Source organism: Coregonus clupeaformis, chromosome 19 (assembly GCF_020615455.1).
Source record: "Coregonus clupeaformis isolate EN_2021a chromosome 19, ASM2061545v1, whole genome shotgun sequence".
In the NCBI taxonomy this organism is placed as follows: Eukaryota; Metazoa; Chordata; class Actinopteri; order Salmoniformes; family Salmonidae; genus Coregonus; species Coregonus clupeaformis.
This window is the reverse complement of record NC_059210.1, coordinates 29481336-29497801: the sequence shown is the minus strand read 5'-3', so window position 1 is coordinate 29497801 and position 16466 is coordinate 29481336. Positions and strand designations below refer to the sequence as shown.

General features: G+C 42.1%; 1 protein-coding gene across 2 annotated transcripts in view; it reads right to left on the bottom strand.

Moving 5' to 3' along the window:
• Window positions 1-16466, bottom strand: part of LOC121531327 (solute carrier family 66 member 2-like) — a 104591-nt gene that overhangs the window by 85354 nt on the left and 2771 nt on the right. For both annotated transcript variants that reach the window (XM_041836558.1, XM_041836559.2), the window contains exons 2-3: window positions 15995-16253; window positions 15574-15695 (exon numbers count right to left, since the gene is read on the bottom strand). In XM_041836558.1, coding sequence (XP_041692492.1) covers window positions 15574-15695; window positions 15995-16203 — 331 coding nt within the window. In that variant the 5' untranslated portion in view covers window positions 16204-16253. The remainder of the gene's footprint in view (window positions 1-15573; window positions 15696-15994; window positions 16254-16466) is intronic.

Below are 16466 nucleotides of genomic sequence, written 5' to 3'. Positions count from 1 at the left end.
CCATGAAAAACATCCCCCAAATATTCATACAAAATAAAGTACAAACACAACAGTCACACACAAACTTCCTCCACTCTCTAACTACAAGTCAGTCTGCTGTGTAGGCTATCTGCTGTGTTTCTTGCCCTTTTTAATAATTCATATGACCCTGTGGGAGTAGCCACTGGCAGTAGTCTGACTCAACCTTTCCTAGAAGAGGACTGAGCACTCAGAGTTCTCCTTGTTTAAGAAGGCCCAGGCATATCACCAACACCTAACCAGAAACAGAGCTTATACAAACTTTCCCATGGGGATTATTCTAAAACAAGCACACAGTCAGAGTCATGGACAAACGCACCGTAACAATGAAGTTAACTTCAGCAAAACAAACTCTGAAGAACAACAAAACTGGAGTGTTGGCTACTGATTACATTTAGCTTATGTCCCCAACTGTACACCTGCCTAGCTTCATTTGACTTATCTAGGCTTTAATTACACACAGCATACACCTCTATGCGTAAATACAGGGGAGTAATAAACTCTCGGCCTGTGCTGAGAGCGGTCACACCCGATTGACTTCGCTGCAATGCTGCAGGTAACGCTTCCTGAGCGGCAGACAGACTGGCAGTCCCACTCCACACCGCAGCTAAACCACTTCTATGCTCGCTTCGAGGCAAGCAACACTGAAGCATGCATGAGAGCACCAGCTGTTCCGGATGACTATGTGATCACGCTCTCCGTAGCCGATGTGAGTAAGACTTTTAAGCAGGTCAACATTCACAAGGCCGCAGGGCCAGACGGATTACCAGGACGTGTACTCCGAGCATGTGCTGACCAACTGGCAAGTGTCTTCACTGACATTTTCAACATGTCCCTGACTGAGTCTGTAATACCAACATGTTTCAAGCAGACCACCATAGTCCCCGTGCCCAAGGACTCTAAGATCACCTGCCTAAATGACTACCGACCCGTAGCACTGACGCCTGTAGCCATGAAGTGCTTTGAAAGGCTGGTCATGGCTCACATCAACAGCATTATCCCAGAAACCCTAGACCCACTCCAATTTGCATACCGCCCCAACAGATCCACAGATGATGCAATCTCTATTGCACTCCACACTGCCCTTTCCCACCTGGACAAGAGGAACACCTACGTGAGAATGCTATTCATTGACTACAGCTCAGCATTCAACACCATAGTGCCCTCTAAGCTCATCACTAAGCTAAGGATCCTGGGACTAAACACCTCCCTCTGCAACTGGATCCTGGACTTCCTGACGGGCCGCCCCAGGTGGTAAGGGTAGGTAACAACACATCTGCCACACTGATCCTCAACACGGGGGCCCCCTCAGGGGTGCGTGCTCAGTCCCCCCTCCTGTACTCTCTGTTCACCCATGACTGCATGGCCAGGCACGACTCAAACACCATCATTAAGTTTGCCGACGACACAACAGTGGTAGGCCTGATCACCGACAACGATGAGACAGCCTATAGGGAGGAGGTCAGAGACCTGGCCGTGTGGTGCCAGGACAACAACCTCTCCCTCAACGTGACCAAGACAAAGGAGATGATTGTGGACTACAGGAAAAAAAAAGAGGACTGAGCACGCCCCCATTCTCATCGACGGGGCTGTAGTGGAACAGGTTGAGAGCTTCAAGTTCCTTGGTGTCCACATCACCAACAAACTATCATGGTCCAAACACACCAAGACAGTCGTGAAGAGGGCACGACAAAGCCTATTCCCCCTCAGAAGACTGAAAAGATTTGGCATGGGTCCTCAGATCCTCAAAAAATTCTACAGCTGCACCATCGAGAGCATCCTGACTGGTTGCATCACCGCCTGGTATGGCAACTGCTTGGCCTCCGACCGCAAGGCACTACAGAGGGTAGTGCGTACGGCCCAGTACATCACTGGGGCCAAGCTTCCTGCCATCCAGGACCTCTATACCAGGCGGTGTCAGAGGAAGGCCCTCAAAATTGTAAAAGACTCCAGCCACCCTAGTCATAGACTGTTCTCTCTGCTACCGCACGGCAAGCGGTACCGGAGTGCCAAGTCTAGGTCCAAAAGACTTCTCAACAGCTTCTACCCCCCAAACCATAAGACTCTGAACAGCTAATCATGGCTACCCGGACTATTTGCACTGCCCCCCACCCCATCCTTTTTACGCTGCTGCTACTCTGTTAATTATTTATGCATTGTCACTTTAACTCTACCAACATGTACATATTACCTCAACTAGCCGGTGCCCCCGCACATTGACTCTGCAACGGTACCCCCCTGTATATATAGCCTCCCTACTGTTATTTTATTTTACTTCTGCTCTTTTTTTTCTCAACACTTTTTGTTGTTGTTTTATTTTTACTTTTTTGTTAAAAATAAATGCACTGTTGGTTAATGGCTGTAAGTAAGCATTTCACTGTGATGTCTGCACCTGTTGTATTCGGCGCATGTGACCAATAAAATTTGATTTGATTTGATTTGAGTAGAGTAGACCCTACCTACACTGAGCAGCACAGCCAAACCCATTCAAAACAAACAGACCACTCCACTAAGGCACCTTGCATAAGTACTCACTGTACACAGTCATCACTCCTCAATGAAGCCTACCTCTGAGTCAACACATCTGCTGTCCATTCCCTCACCTTCTACACAGTGACAGGTAGTGTATGATAAAGAGATATGAACAGACAGGATTGTGGGTGCAGTTGTGACCAGTAGACGGCTCTGTTAATTTATCAGTACAGGTAACTGCCAGAATAAAGGAAACACTTTAGTAAATGAAGGATACAATGTACATTGAAAGCAGATGCTTCCACATAGGTGTGGTTCCTGAGTTAATTAAGCAATTAACATCCCATCATGCTTAGGGTCATGCAAAAGTTGGCATTTATAAAAACTGAACTTGCCGTGAGAAAGTGCTTGTCCTCCAGTAAACTTTAGACCATTCGTACGCACAGTTTCTAGTGGTTGAAATATTGCATTGCAAGAAGGCAAAAGTAGCCTTGTGCAAATGGGAAATATATGATGACACTATTATTCATAACAAAAAAACAGGTAGCTAAATATAACAAGATGCAATCATTTGCCGTTAGTGAGAAGAGCGAAAATCGATTTATTGTATCTTTTGATTCTAAAATAATTAGGCATCTATTTTCTATTATTTATTTCATTTCCATGATCATTGCAGAATAAATTCCTAAACTTTGACTAATGGTTTCATAATTGCAAAATAGCCTATCGGCCTATAGTGGCTTGCGAAAGTGATTTTTTGGGGGTTTGTATAATTTGATTTACACAACATGCCTACCACTTTGAAGATGCAAAATATGTTTTATTGTGAAACAAACAAGAAATAAGACAAAAAAACAGAAAACCTGAGCTTGCATAACTATTCACCCCCCCCCCCAAAGTCAATACTTTGTAGAGCCACCTTTTGCAGCAATTACAGCTGCAAGTCTCTTGGGGTATGTCTCTATAAGCTTGGCACATCTAGCCTCTGGGATTTTTGCCCATTCTTCAAGGCAAAACTGCTCCAGCTCCTTCAAGTTAGATGGGTTCCGCTGGTGTACAGCAATCTTTAAGTCATACCACAGATTCTCAATTGGATTGAGGTCTGGGCTTAGACTAGGCCATTCCAAGACATTTAAATGTTTCCCCTTAAACCACTCAAGTGTTGCTTTAGCAGTATGCTTAGGGTCATTGTCATGCTGGAAGGTGAACCTCCGTACCAGTCTCAAATCTCTGGAAGACTGAAACCGGTTTCCCTCAAGAATTTCCCTGTATTTAGCGCATTCCATCATTCCTACAATTCTGACCAGTTTCCCAGTCCCTGCCGATGAAAAACATCCCCACAGCATGATACTGCCACCACCATGCTTCACTGTGGGGATGGTGTTCTCGGGGTGATGAGGTCTTTGGTTTGCGCCAGACATAGCGTTTTTCTTGATGGCCAAAAAGCTCCATTTTAGTCTCATCTGACCAGAGTACCTTATTCCATATGTTTGGGGAGTGTCCAACATGCCTTTTGGTTAAGCAATGGCTTTTTTCTGGCCACTCTTCCGTAAAGCCCAGCTCTGTGGAGTGTATGGCTTAAAGTGGTCCTATGGACAGATACTCCAATCTCCGCTGTGGAGCTTTGCAGCTCCTTCAGGGTTATCTTTGGTCTCTTTGTTGCCTCTGATTAATGCCCTCCTTGCCTGGTCTGTGAGTTTTGGTGGGCGGCCCGCTCTTGGCAGGTTTGTTGTGGTGCCATATTCTTTCCATTTTTTAATAATGGATTTTATGGTGCTCCGTGGGATGTTCAAAGTTTCTGATATTTTTTTATAACCCAACCCTGATCTGTACTTCTCCACAACTTTGTCCCTGACCTGTTTGGAGAGCTCCTTGGTCTTCTTGGTGCCGCTTGCTTGGTGGTGCCATCTGCTTAGTGGTGTTGCAGACTCTGGGGCCTTTCAGAACAGGTGTATATATACTGAGATCATGTGACAGATCATGTGACACTTAGATTGCAAACAGGTGGACTTTATTTAACAAATCATGTTACTTCTGAAGGTAATTGGTTGCACCAGATCTTATTTAGGGGCATCATAGCAAAGGGGGTGAATACATATGCACACACCACTTTTCCGTTATTTATTTTTTTGAAACAAGTTATTTTTCTCATTTCACTTCACCAATTTGGACTATTTTGTGTATGTCCATTACATGAAATCCAAATAAAAATCAATTTCAATTACAGGTTGTAATGCAACAAAATAGGAAAAAATGCCAAGGGGGATGAATACTTTTGCCAGGCACTGTACAACAAGTTAGGATAGGCTGCCATTCATCCCATCTCATTTAATTGGACCCACTTCACAGTAGTAAATAGATTAGCTATTTCAAGTATTTTGCACGGTTCACCTTTTCCATTGACGTTTGTAGGCTACGTCTGAATACTATAAATGTCACATTTCACCTTTTCTGGCCATGGTGAGTTCATATTCCCCAAGTAGCCATACAACAACCATGCGCATCGGTCATTTATTGGACCTATTAGATAGAGCAAAAACTGAAATTATAATAGCCTATGCATCCAAAAAGGAGAGTGGTTCATAACATACAGCAGAATTTAACAGGTGAACAGACAGTTCATCTTTTGCATGGAAGTGCGTAGGCTACCACTGTAAGTAGGCCTACTGTATTCCGAGTAGACAATGTTTCAGAATTCGTGGGCAGTGCAGTATATTTCAGTTCAGGAAAAAGTAAATGCAAAACATTATTGAATTCAAACTATTTGTTTACAGGTCCACAACAATTTGCAATTGTTTGTCTTTCAGAAACAGTCAGATACAGCAAATGTAACTGCAAAAGAAAACATTCTGCCAACACCTCCAAAGACATTTGATCAAGTTCGCAATTTCCTTTCAGAAACGGTCTTGGCCTAATTTCAATACTGACAAAGTATACAGCAAATAAGGGCATTATTTGTATCTGTATTTATTATGGATCCCTATTAGCTGCTGCCAAGGCAGCAGTTACTCTTCCAAAAATTAAGGCAGTTATACAATTTTAAAAACATTACAATAGATTCACAACAGATTTCACAACATTAAGTGTGCGCCCTCAGGCCCCTACTCTGTCCTTTGGTCTGATGAGTCCAAATTTGAAATTTTTGGATCCAACCGCCATGTCTTTGTGAGACGCAGAGTAGGTGAACGGATGATCTCCGCATGTGTGGTTCCCAGCATGGAGGAGGAGGTGTAATGGTGTGGGGGTGCTTTGCTGGTGACACTGTCAGTGATTTATTTAGAATTCAAGGCATACTTAACCAGCATGGCTACAACAGCATTCTTCAGCGATACGCCATCCCATCTGGTTTGGGTTTAGTGGGACTATCATTTGTTTTTCAACAGGACAATGACCCAACACACTTCCAGGCTGTGTAAGGGCTATTTGACTAAGAAGGAGAGTGTTGGAGTGCTGCATCAGATAACCTGGCCTCCACAATCACCTGACCTCAACCCAATTGAGATGGTTTGGGATGAGTTGGACCGCAGAGTGAAGGAAAAGCAGCCAACAGGTGCTCAGCATATGTGGGAACTCCTTTAAGACTGTTGGAAACGCATTCCAGGTGAAGCTGGTTGAGAGAATGCCAAGAGTGTGCAAAGCTGTCAATCAAGGCAAAGGGTGCCTACTTTGAAGAATCTAAAATATATTTAGATTTGTTTAACACCTTTTTGGTTACTACATGATTCCATATGTGTTATTTCATAGTTTTGATGTCTTCACTATTATTTTACAATGTAGAAAATAGTAAAAAAAATAAAGAAAAACCCTTGAATGAGTAGGTGTGTCCAAACTTTTGACTGGTACTGTACTTGGATGTGTAGTGTCAGTGTTTTTTGCTGGCATGTCATGCCTAAGTTTTCTAATCTTAATGAAAAAGTAATTAAAGTAGTTGGCAATATCAGTGGGTTTTGTGATGAATGAGCCATCTGATTCACTGAATGATGGAGCGGAGTTTGCTTTTTGCCCAAAATGTCATTTAAGGTGCTTCAAAGCTTTTAAATATAATTCCTTGTCATTTATCTTCGTTTAATAGTGTAGTTTCTTCTTCTTTTTATTCAGTTTAGTCACTTGATTTCTCAATTTGCAGTACATTTGCCAATCGGTTTTACAGCCAGACTTATTTGCCATGTATTTTGCCTCATCCCTCTCAACCATACAATTTTTAAATTCCTCATCAATCCACTGGGATTTAACCATGTTAACAGTCATTTTCTTAATGGGTGCATGCTTATTAGTAACTGGGATAAGCAATTTCACAAATGTGTCAAGTGCAGCGTCTGGTTGCTCCTAATTACACACCACGGACCAACAATTATTCTTTACATCAACAATATAGGAATCACTCCAACTTATTGTATGACATCTTACACACTATATTAGGCTCAGCCTTCGGAACTTTGGTTTTCCTAGATATATTGCGATCACTACATCCGATGGATTTGTATACTGCTTTCAAACAAATTTCTGCAGCATTGGTAAAGATGTGATCAATACATGTTGATGATTTCATTCCTGTGCTGTTTGTAAATACCCTGGTAGGTTGATTGGTAACCTGAACCAGGTTGCAGGCACTGGTTACAGTTTGAAGCTTTCTCTTGAGTGGGCAGCCTGATAAAATCCAGTTAATATGTAAATCACCCAGAAAATATACCTCTCTATTGATATCACATACTGTATACCATCAAGCATTTCAAACATTATTCAGATACTGACTCTTAGCACTTGGTGGTCTATTGCAGCATCCCACCAGAATGGACTTTAGGTGAGGCAGATGAACCTATAGCCATATTACTTCAACAGTATTTAACACGAGATGATCTAAGCTTTACAGGAATGTGGTTCTGAATATAAAAACAGCCACACCTCCACCTTTGGCATTTCTGGCTTTTCTGTAGATCTTATAACCATGTATTGCTACCACTGTACCAAAGGTATTATCTAAGTAAGTTTCAGAGATTGTCAGAATATGAATGTCATCCATTACCAGCAAATTATTGATTTCATGACCATTGTTTCTTAAGTTACATATGTTAACGTGGGCTATTTTTAACACTTTTCTGGGATGCTTGATTGTTTTTCTTGCTTTACAGGGAAGCTTAGCAGAGGTAGACATGCCCAGGTTATTTATGTTAGTACATGGTGAGCTGCACACAGTCGACTTCCTGCTAGGGCACACCGCCTCAGTGCTAAGCATTTGTTTGAGATTGTCACCATGAAAGGTGAATGATGGGTGTTATTCAGGCAGTCATAATGCTCGTTCATGCACGCACAGTTTTACGCTAAGTTTATAAATCTCAATATTTTTTGTTTAAAATGTATGCAACGTTTATAAATGAAGCCCCAGATCTTATCTTAATTGAACACTTATGGGAGATTCTGGAACAACCACCAAGAAGAAAAAAACATGATAAAATTGAGGAAGAATGGTGTCGTATCCCTTCAATATCCTATATTGACACAGAACGCCGCTACAGTAACGTATCGATAGTGAAAATCTTTCAGACAATTTTTAAAAAGTGCTGCATCAGAAGCGTCTACCTTTTCAGACAGTAGAATTCTGCTCAGGCATAGAATGTTCGGTATCTTTTCCATGACAACAATACACGTTGCTGATTGATGTTCTGCTGTTTTGTTTTAAGCTGTTTTTTTTGTTTTTATGGTAGGGTAGCTAGCTGTTTTCTGTCTACCAAATGTCTTGGTATGTCATGGTATTTAACAAACTTTAACATACTTTTTTTTAGGAGAGAGGTCTGTGCGCAGGCAGGCAGCATGCAGGCAGCTCAAGATTATTTGATTGACAGTTCTGACCGTCCAGTGATGTACGCAACACTATGTGCACAATTATTAGGCAACTAAATTTAAGCATATCAGGTGATGTGTATTGTGTAATGAGGGAGGGTGTGGCCTAAGGAGATCAACACCCTATATCAAGGTGTGTATAATTATTAGGCAGCTTCTTTTCCTCAGGCAAAATGGGTCAAAAAAGAGATTTAACTGACTCTGAAAAGTCAATACATTTCAGAGGGATGCAGCACTCTTGAAATTACTAAGATATTGGGGCGTGATCACAGAACCGTCAAACGTTTTGTTGCAAATAGTCAACAGGGTCGCAAGAACCGTATTGAGAAAGAAAGACCCAAATTAACTGCCAAAGATTTGAGAATAATCAAATGTGAAGCTACCAGGAACCCATTATCCTCCAGTGCTGTCATATTCCACTGAACAAGACACATAAGTTGAAACGTCAAGACTGGGCCAAGAAATATCTGAAGACAGATTTTTCATGGACTGATGAGATGAGTGACTCTTGACGGACCAGATGGATGGGCCCGTGGCTGGATCAGTAACAGGCACAGTGCTCCACTTCGACTCAGACGCCAGCAAGGTGGAGGTGGGGTACTGGTATTGCCTGGTATTATTAAAGATGAGCTAGTTGGACCTTTTCGGGTTGAAGATGGACTCAAACTCAACTCCCAAACCTACTGCGAGTTTTTAGAAGACACTTTCTTCAAGCAGTGGTACAAGAAAAAGTCTGCATCTTTCAAGAAGACCATGATTTTTATGCAGGACAATGCTCCATCGCATGCATCAAAGTACTCCACTGCGTGGCTAGCCAGTAAAGGCCTTAAATGATGAAAGAATAATGACATGGCCCCCTTCCTCACCTGACCTAAACCCTATTGAGAACTTGTGGTCCCTTCTTAAACTGTCGATTTATGGTGAAGGAAAACAGTACACCTCTCTGACCAGTGTCTGGGAGGCTGTGATTGCTGCTGCACAAAAAGTTGATCGTCAACAGATCAAGAAACTGACAGACTCCATGGATGGAAAGCTTATGACTGTTATTGAACAGAAGGGTGGCTATATTGGTCACTGATTCTTTTTTGAAATGTCAGAAATGTTTATTTGTAAATTTTGAGTTTGTTTATTATTCTCACTTTAACAGATGAAAATAAACAAGTGAGATGGGGAAGTTTTCGTTTTTCATTTAGTTGCATAATAATTCTGCACACTAATAGTTGCCCAATAATTGTGCACACATAGATATTCAGGTTTGAGGTTTATTAACATTTTGGATTGACCGAGAGCACTGTAGTTGTTCAATAATAAAATTAATCCTCAAACATACAACTTGCCTAATAATTGTGCACACAGTGTAGTTCCGCTTCTGAAGCAGCATTCCTTTACAGACAAGCAAAATGCCTGTTAAGTGGCGCTTTGAAACTATCTTCAGAGAAGGTTTTGTGTCGGCATTTAAAAAACAGTAGTGTGCCATTACAGAAACAAACATGCCGTAGCCGAGGCGCTTTCAAGACGGCACATTCCATATGTCTGAAAAGGGTACAATAGAGTTACAGACACTTGTAGAATATATGCCAAGGTGCATTGAAGCCGTTCTGGCCCAACGCCCTAATAAAATATTATGTTGGTTTTCCTTTATTTTGGCAGTTACCTCTACATGAGATTCAATTATTAAACAGGCTGCATCAACAACATTCACTCACCTTTGAGCGTTGCAGAAGCATTTGTGATGAGATGTGAGGGTATACATTAAAATAGTTATCTATTCTTGAGGTTGGGAGTGAGGCTACACAAGGACAGAACTTTGTCCACATAAAACCTGAGGTGAGGTTAACATAGCAGATTGTTCACTCTAGCTCAGCCAAGGTCAACACTGGCTTTAACATCAGTAGAGAGCAATATTCAACCTCAGCTGAGCCATAAAGGAACTATGAGCCACAAGGTCTTCACCCAAGGAGCTTTCTGAGGAAAACTGTGGAGAGAATGAGAATCAATCTCCCTTTGCCACTCCAGACACAGGTAATACATGATTTTGACTCTCACCGACAATAAAGCAAGTCAACCTTTCTTTAGGGACATGATGTATTGAGGAGAAATGCTCATTTCATTCCATCGACTCCCCCATATATCAGTAAGTCTCATATAGTTTGTAATTCTTGAAACATCATTTTGCAGCGCGCTATGCAGCATGAAAAAAAACATTACCTTCATCCTTCATTTGTACAACTTTGAAAAGCTGGTAAAAGGTTATAATAGCACATCTCTGTATTTCCTTTTCCCCTTTTCCTCAGTCCCCGTCCAAAACCTGCATCATAAGGGCAACCTGCCTTAGGGCAGTCAGTGGAAGTCAGAGCAAAGTCATTAATGTGTCGAACAGAGCCAACAACACCGACCACAGTGAAGTCCACATTACAACACATTGTTACAAGGGTTGTTTGTACAGCACTTTCTCATTATTTCATAGTGGTTATTTAATGGACTAGTCCTTGAGGTGGTATTCCAGATAATGTGCTGAGAAAACACCTGCATGGACAGATCAAAATAAAATAAATTAGTTTTACCGCTGTTGAGTGCCTTTAGTATATGTGCATAAGATACCCTACCTACTGACCTCAGGTAACCCCCACTAAAGGAAGCTAAATGGTATATCTCTACACAAGTACTTTGCATGCGTGTTTTTCGTTGAGTGTTTATTGTTGTGTGTGTGTGTGTGTGTGTGTGTGGTAGAGTCAGATTGGGACAGGTGCTACTGTGCTGGCTGCCATTGAGCAGGATGTCCCTGAGGTAAGGAAAGTACAATAGTGATTACAGCAAGGGGGGTCAAAGTACGGCCCGCGTATCCGGCCCACCGGGAATTCAATCCGGCACGTGAGACATTTTTTAAATGTATTAAATATAATTAAATTTAAGTTATGATTTTTGGCCTAAAATGACTCATTCCATGATATACAAACAACCTCCAATAGATGGCGCTGTAGCCTGGCAGCGCGCTCTGTATTTGGGCCTACAGTCAGATTCAGAATGCGCTCAGTCATCATAGCCACTATTGCTTGACGACTTTTGACATGAAACATGAGCGCAGCGAAAATGAGAAAAGTGGACTCTGAATGTCATGTGTTTAAAGAAGAATGGACAGCAAAATACTTTTGAAAGAGCGTATGGTGGAGACTGCTGGTATACTTTGTCCTGAGAGTAAAAGCCAATTCGAGAAAATTAGCTTATCACACGGAACCATTACCAGGCACGTGGAAGTGATAGGTGAGAAGCAGATGGCTTCTATCTTTTTTCTAGAGTACTGACATCAGACACCGCTCAACTTTTAATTTTTGTCAGAGGAATAAATGAGAACTTTGAAATAACAGAAGAACTTCTTGTGATGGAATCAATGATGGGAACAACCAGGGGCTCTGACTTATATGACAGGGTGTCTGCCTGCTTGGAAACAATGAATCTACGTGGAGCAAACGTCACAACAGATGGATCACCAAATCTAACCGGTAAAAACATTGGCCTACTAAAAAGATTACAAGACAAAGTAAAAGAAGAAAGCCCTAACTCGGAGGAATTGATATTTCTTCACTGTATTATTCATCGGGAAGCCCTGTGTAAAAGTGTGTTAAAGCTGGAAAATGTTGTCAAAGTGCATGTAAAACTTTATACGGGCAAGGGGGCTTAACCATCATCAGTTCATTCAGCTGCTCAATGACACAGGGGCAGAACACCAGGACTTGTTGTACCATTCAAATGTGCGCTGGCTAAGCCTGGGAAATGTATTTCGCCGTGTGTGGGAACTGAGAGGGGAGATAGGTATGTTCCTTGATACGGTAGGTAAAGCTGACGACTTCTCTGAGTTGAAAGACACAGACTGGTTGGGCGACTTTGCTTTCGGTGTGGACATATTGGGGCATCTGAACGATGTAAATGTGAAACTGCAGGGAAAGTGTTTTTGTGCATGAACTGTATTCCAACGTGAAAGCATTCAAGGCCAAACTTATGTTGTTCTCCAGACAAAGTTTCCCCGCCGCTTCTCAGACTTCACCAAGATTGAGACTGAGCTGGAGCTTGTATCATGCCCCCTGTCTTTCGACAGTGAGAAAGCACCTCCAGACACACAATTGGAGCTCATCGACATCCAATGTGACAGCGCTTTGAAGGAGAAGTACAAAACAGCAACAATAGACCAGTTCTATGGCTCACTGAATGAAACAAAGTTTCCAAACATTAAAAAGCACGCCCAAAGGATGCTTGTTTTATTCGGGTCAACATGTGTGTGTGAACAAATGTTCTCAGTCATGAATTACAACAAATCCTGTCACAGGTCAAATTTAACAATGACCACTTGTCAGCTGTTCTGAGAATCTCTACATCAAAGATCACACCAGACTTTGATGCCCCTGCCAAGAGAGGTGACCAGACCCATTGTTCACATTAAGACTTGAATAACCGTGACTGGGGTAGGCAAGGATTATGCTTTTTCATGGTGATGGTTATGCAGTGAGAATTATCCAGCAATGCACTTGGATACAGGTAATAACTAATCAGTCAGATTTGGGCTGAGGTGATTGGATAACTGTAAATATGGCTCACAATGGAGATGATAATTGTTCCTTAATATGCTTTCAAAAACAGACCATTCCAAATTAAAAGAATGCTCTTAACATATGTTTCACTCAAATTTTAGAATAGTTTGTTAGCTGTTACATTTTGCATCTATTTTTAAGTTTGCATATTGTGACTAAGTTTGATTGTACTTTACAAGGGCAGAGATGCAGGATCTGTGTGTGTGTGTTTGACTATGATGTTATAAATTATATCAATTTTCTGAACATTTTGTTCACAAAAAACATGGGTAGAGATGGTACCAGGGTAGAATTGTTCTGCAAGCATATGTACACCTACAGTACACTAGTAGTTGCGTGTCAATGTGAAAATGAATAAAGGCTTCACTTGTTTTGTCACGCATACAGCATGTGGCCCTTGAGCCAAAAGGTTTTCCCACCCCTTGATTAGAGGGTCTCAGATGGGGAGCGAAGTAGGGGAGGGGAGAGTGTGTGTGTGTGTGGTGGGGGGGGGGGGTTAAGGGCTATTCTGAGTATATACCATCACACCCCTCCATCCCCTCTGAAATCAGACACCTTGCCTGCCCTTCAGCAGAAGGAAGTAGCGTTCCAGTGGCGTTGACAGTCTGCTGTAGTGTCTGTGGACAGGGTGATTAGGGGCAGTCAAAACAGAATTCTCTATTGGTTTGGCTGCTGAGCTCCTGGGAGACAGGACTGAGAATGGATGGAGTAAATAGTGACTCTCCAGGGGACAACAGAATGAGACAGTCTGGAACTCTGCCTTAGCAGACTATACTCATGACAAGAAGACCAGGAAATTTAACTCTCATTCTGACAAACTGTCTCTCACAGACATCTCCTATGCCCAAGTAAGGATTATCTACAGTATAACACAATCTCAGACACGCGTGCATGGGTACACACACACACTGAACCCATACTAACTCACCGATATCTACAGCATGAATAACCTCACCATGAATAACTTTGCCTCCCTTCACTAATCAATCAACATGACAGATACATTATTAGTGCAGAGAAGTTAGGGATCTAATAACACTTTAAATTATTGGAATATTACAAGATTTCATTTCGTTCTCAGTCTACAGCCTAATAAAAAGCTGCCTTAAGATTGGCTCTGTAATTGTGCTGAAAGAGATTCAAATCAATCTGTGTACAAACATAATTACCCTTAAATCCAGTACATAAAAGCTGACTGAGCATGAACTTGGACAGACCCCAGCCCTCCCGGGTCCCCAAACAGTTTTGAGGTTTTACCTGAAATTGTAGTAACAGCTGGTTACATTCTGTACATGTCGCAGTGTTGTTGTTGCTAGACTGCACTGTGCCACCGAGGTCCAGGCAAGTAGGAACTACCCAGGGAATTATTAACATTTTCAGTCGCAATTTGCTTTTACCTCATATGACTGCCATGATATTGATCAAATGAAGCCTGGTTTGTTCTATGGTAACTTTAATGCGGTAGCTAGTGTAAGCTTAAGAGCGCCTATCTAGCTATGGTTCAGCTAAACGTCAGCATTCAGCTACTGCCAGCACGTTTATGTGAAGATGCAGAAATTATTCTGTTTAGCTAGCTAGCTAACGTTACCTAGCTGTGTAGCCTATATTATAATATGAACGACACTGTATGATAACGTTACTGTACTTTTATAGTCGTATGGGAGGGGTGCTAACATTACTTGATCATGAAGCATGTTTTTAGCTAGCAGGAGTCAGCAGTGTATTGTCAGCTACCTTAGAAAATAAACCCTTTATTTGTCTGCACATGCTTGTGGATTGTTGCATTATTCAAGAGCGTAATATGGTTTGGTTGCATTATTTAATATTGTAATACGTTTTAGAAGAAAAATTGCTTGGATTGTTAAATAGTTTATGCTAACTGGCTAGTGGCTATTGTGATATTTACGGTCAATTTGAGCTGCGGACCAAGAACGTTGTGTTGCCAGCCACAACGAAAGGTAAGGCAAGGATGTAACTTGAATTGAAAAGTAGAAATCTCTTTCGGAATTCCGCTCCTCAGACTCTCCTTAATCTCTCGTAGTGGGAATAGGGCCTAAAATCAGCCCCCACTCCACACTCTCTGATAGACGAGACCCCAGCCGCTGGCCACGTACTCCCTCTCTCACCCCCCAGAGCTCAGAATAGGGTGATCTCTTCTACATGACAGCCCAATGCATACACCCATCAAACATTTCCCCTTCTCTCACACTAATCCTCGTAATACATCTAAAAGATCATTACTCAATTCAAAAGGACCCCAGGCGTAAACACACTGTACCATCTATAACATCCAAAAATCTAAACAAGAAATTACATAAGACTGAGTGTGTGTGAGAGAAAGAGAGGCCTGAGTGATTATAGCCTCTCCTTTGGCCCCCCCTTTCGGCAATAGCTCAGTGTTGAAACAGAGCTCCACTACATAGGCTTATATGTACTGTAAGTGATGAGTGATAATTTGTCAAATGTGATGAGCTGTAATTGGCAAGTACTGTACATGCAGAGTATTTAGCAATCAACAGATATATTGCCTGTGAGGTGATATTATAGGGTGTGTTGACGTAATGGTTGGGACTTAATAAATGAGTAATACATGTGTTTTTACAGTAGCCTACAAGTGAAGTAGGGCTATTTGCATGATGTGGTTATGGTTTGGTTGGGTTACCTGTGAAGTGGTGCTGGTTGGTGCTGACCCGAGTGTTGCAACAGAGGTGGAGCATAGCTAGCATGGTAATGATCATCACCACACTCTGGAGGAGCAGAGTCAGTTCAAACTGCTTCCCTATCCTGTAGGTAGACAACATTACAGTAACTAATCAAAACAGTGTCTGCACAGACAATGCTCACTTCCTCTAACCACACTTTAGTTTTTTTTATCCATATGTTTAAAGTAAACACGTTAAACATGCAAATTGCTGTATGCTCCCAAGTGATTTGTTTCAACATGTGAGTGAGAATACAATAGTTTATTCTGTTCTCTTTGAACTGTTTGCTCTGCACAGCACCTGGCAGTTTCACTGGATGTGTACACTGTGCATATGCCCAATGTAATCAGTCCCAGTGACCCCTCTCGCCCCTGGCCTCACCAGAAGAAGATGCGTAGGATGTTGGCGATGAGCAGCAGCAGGCAGACACGGGTGGAGAATCCCTCAGTGTTGCTGCTCCTCTGGATCTCCTGGTACTGAGGCACGTAGGGCAGGGCCCCTCCAAACACCATCACACAGGAGGCCAGCCACGACAGCAGGGTACACGAGCCCTCCATGTCCTCCTCCTGGATGTCCACCTCAATTTCCATCTCTAGCTAGGGCCTCACAGATGGCCGCCTGGCCTCAGTTACACCCAGCGCTGTGGAGTGGACAAACAGATACTCCTGATGATGACCAAGCTTAGAAACAAATAACATGTGTTGTTAGAGAACTTTGCTTTCACCCTCTTGTACCTTCAAAAACAGAGTTACCAACAAACCGTACGCACCATCTCCCACTCAGTTAAGACTGAAGCTGACTATCAGTAATCACAAAGACTCGACAACAATTCTTTAAAAAAAAAGGTCCAATG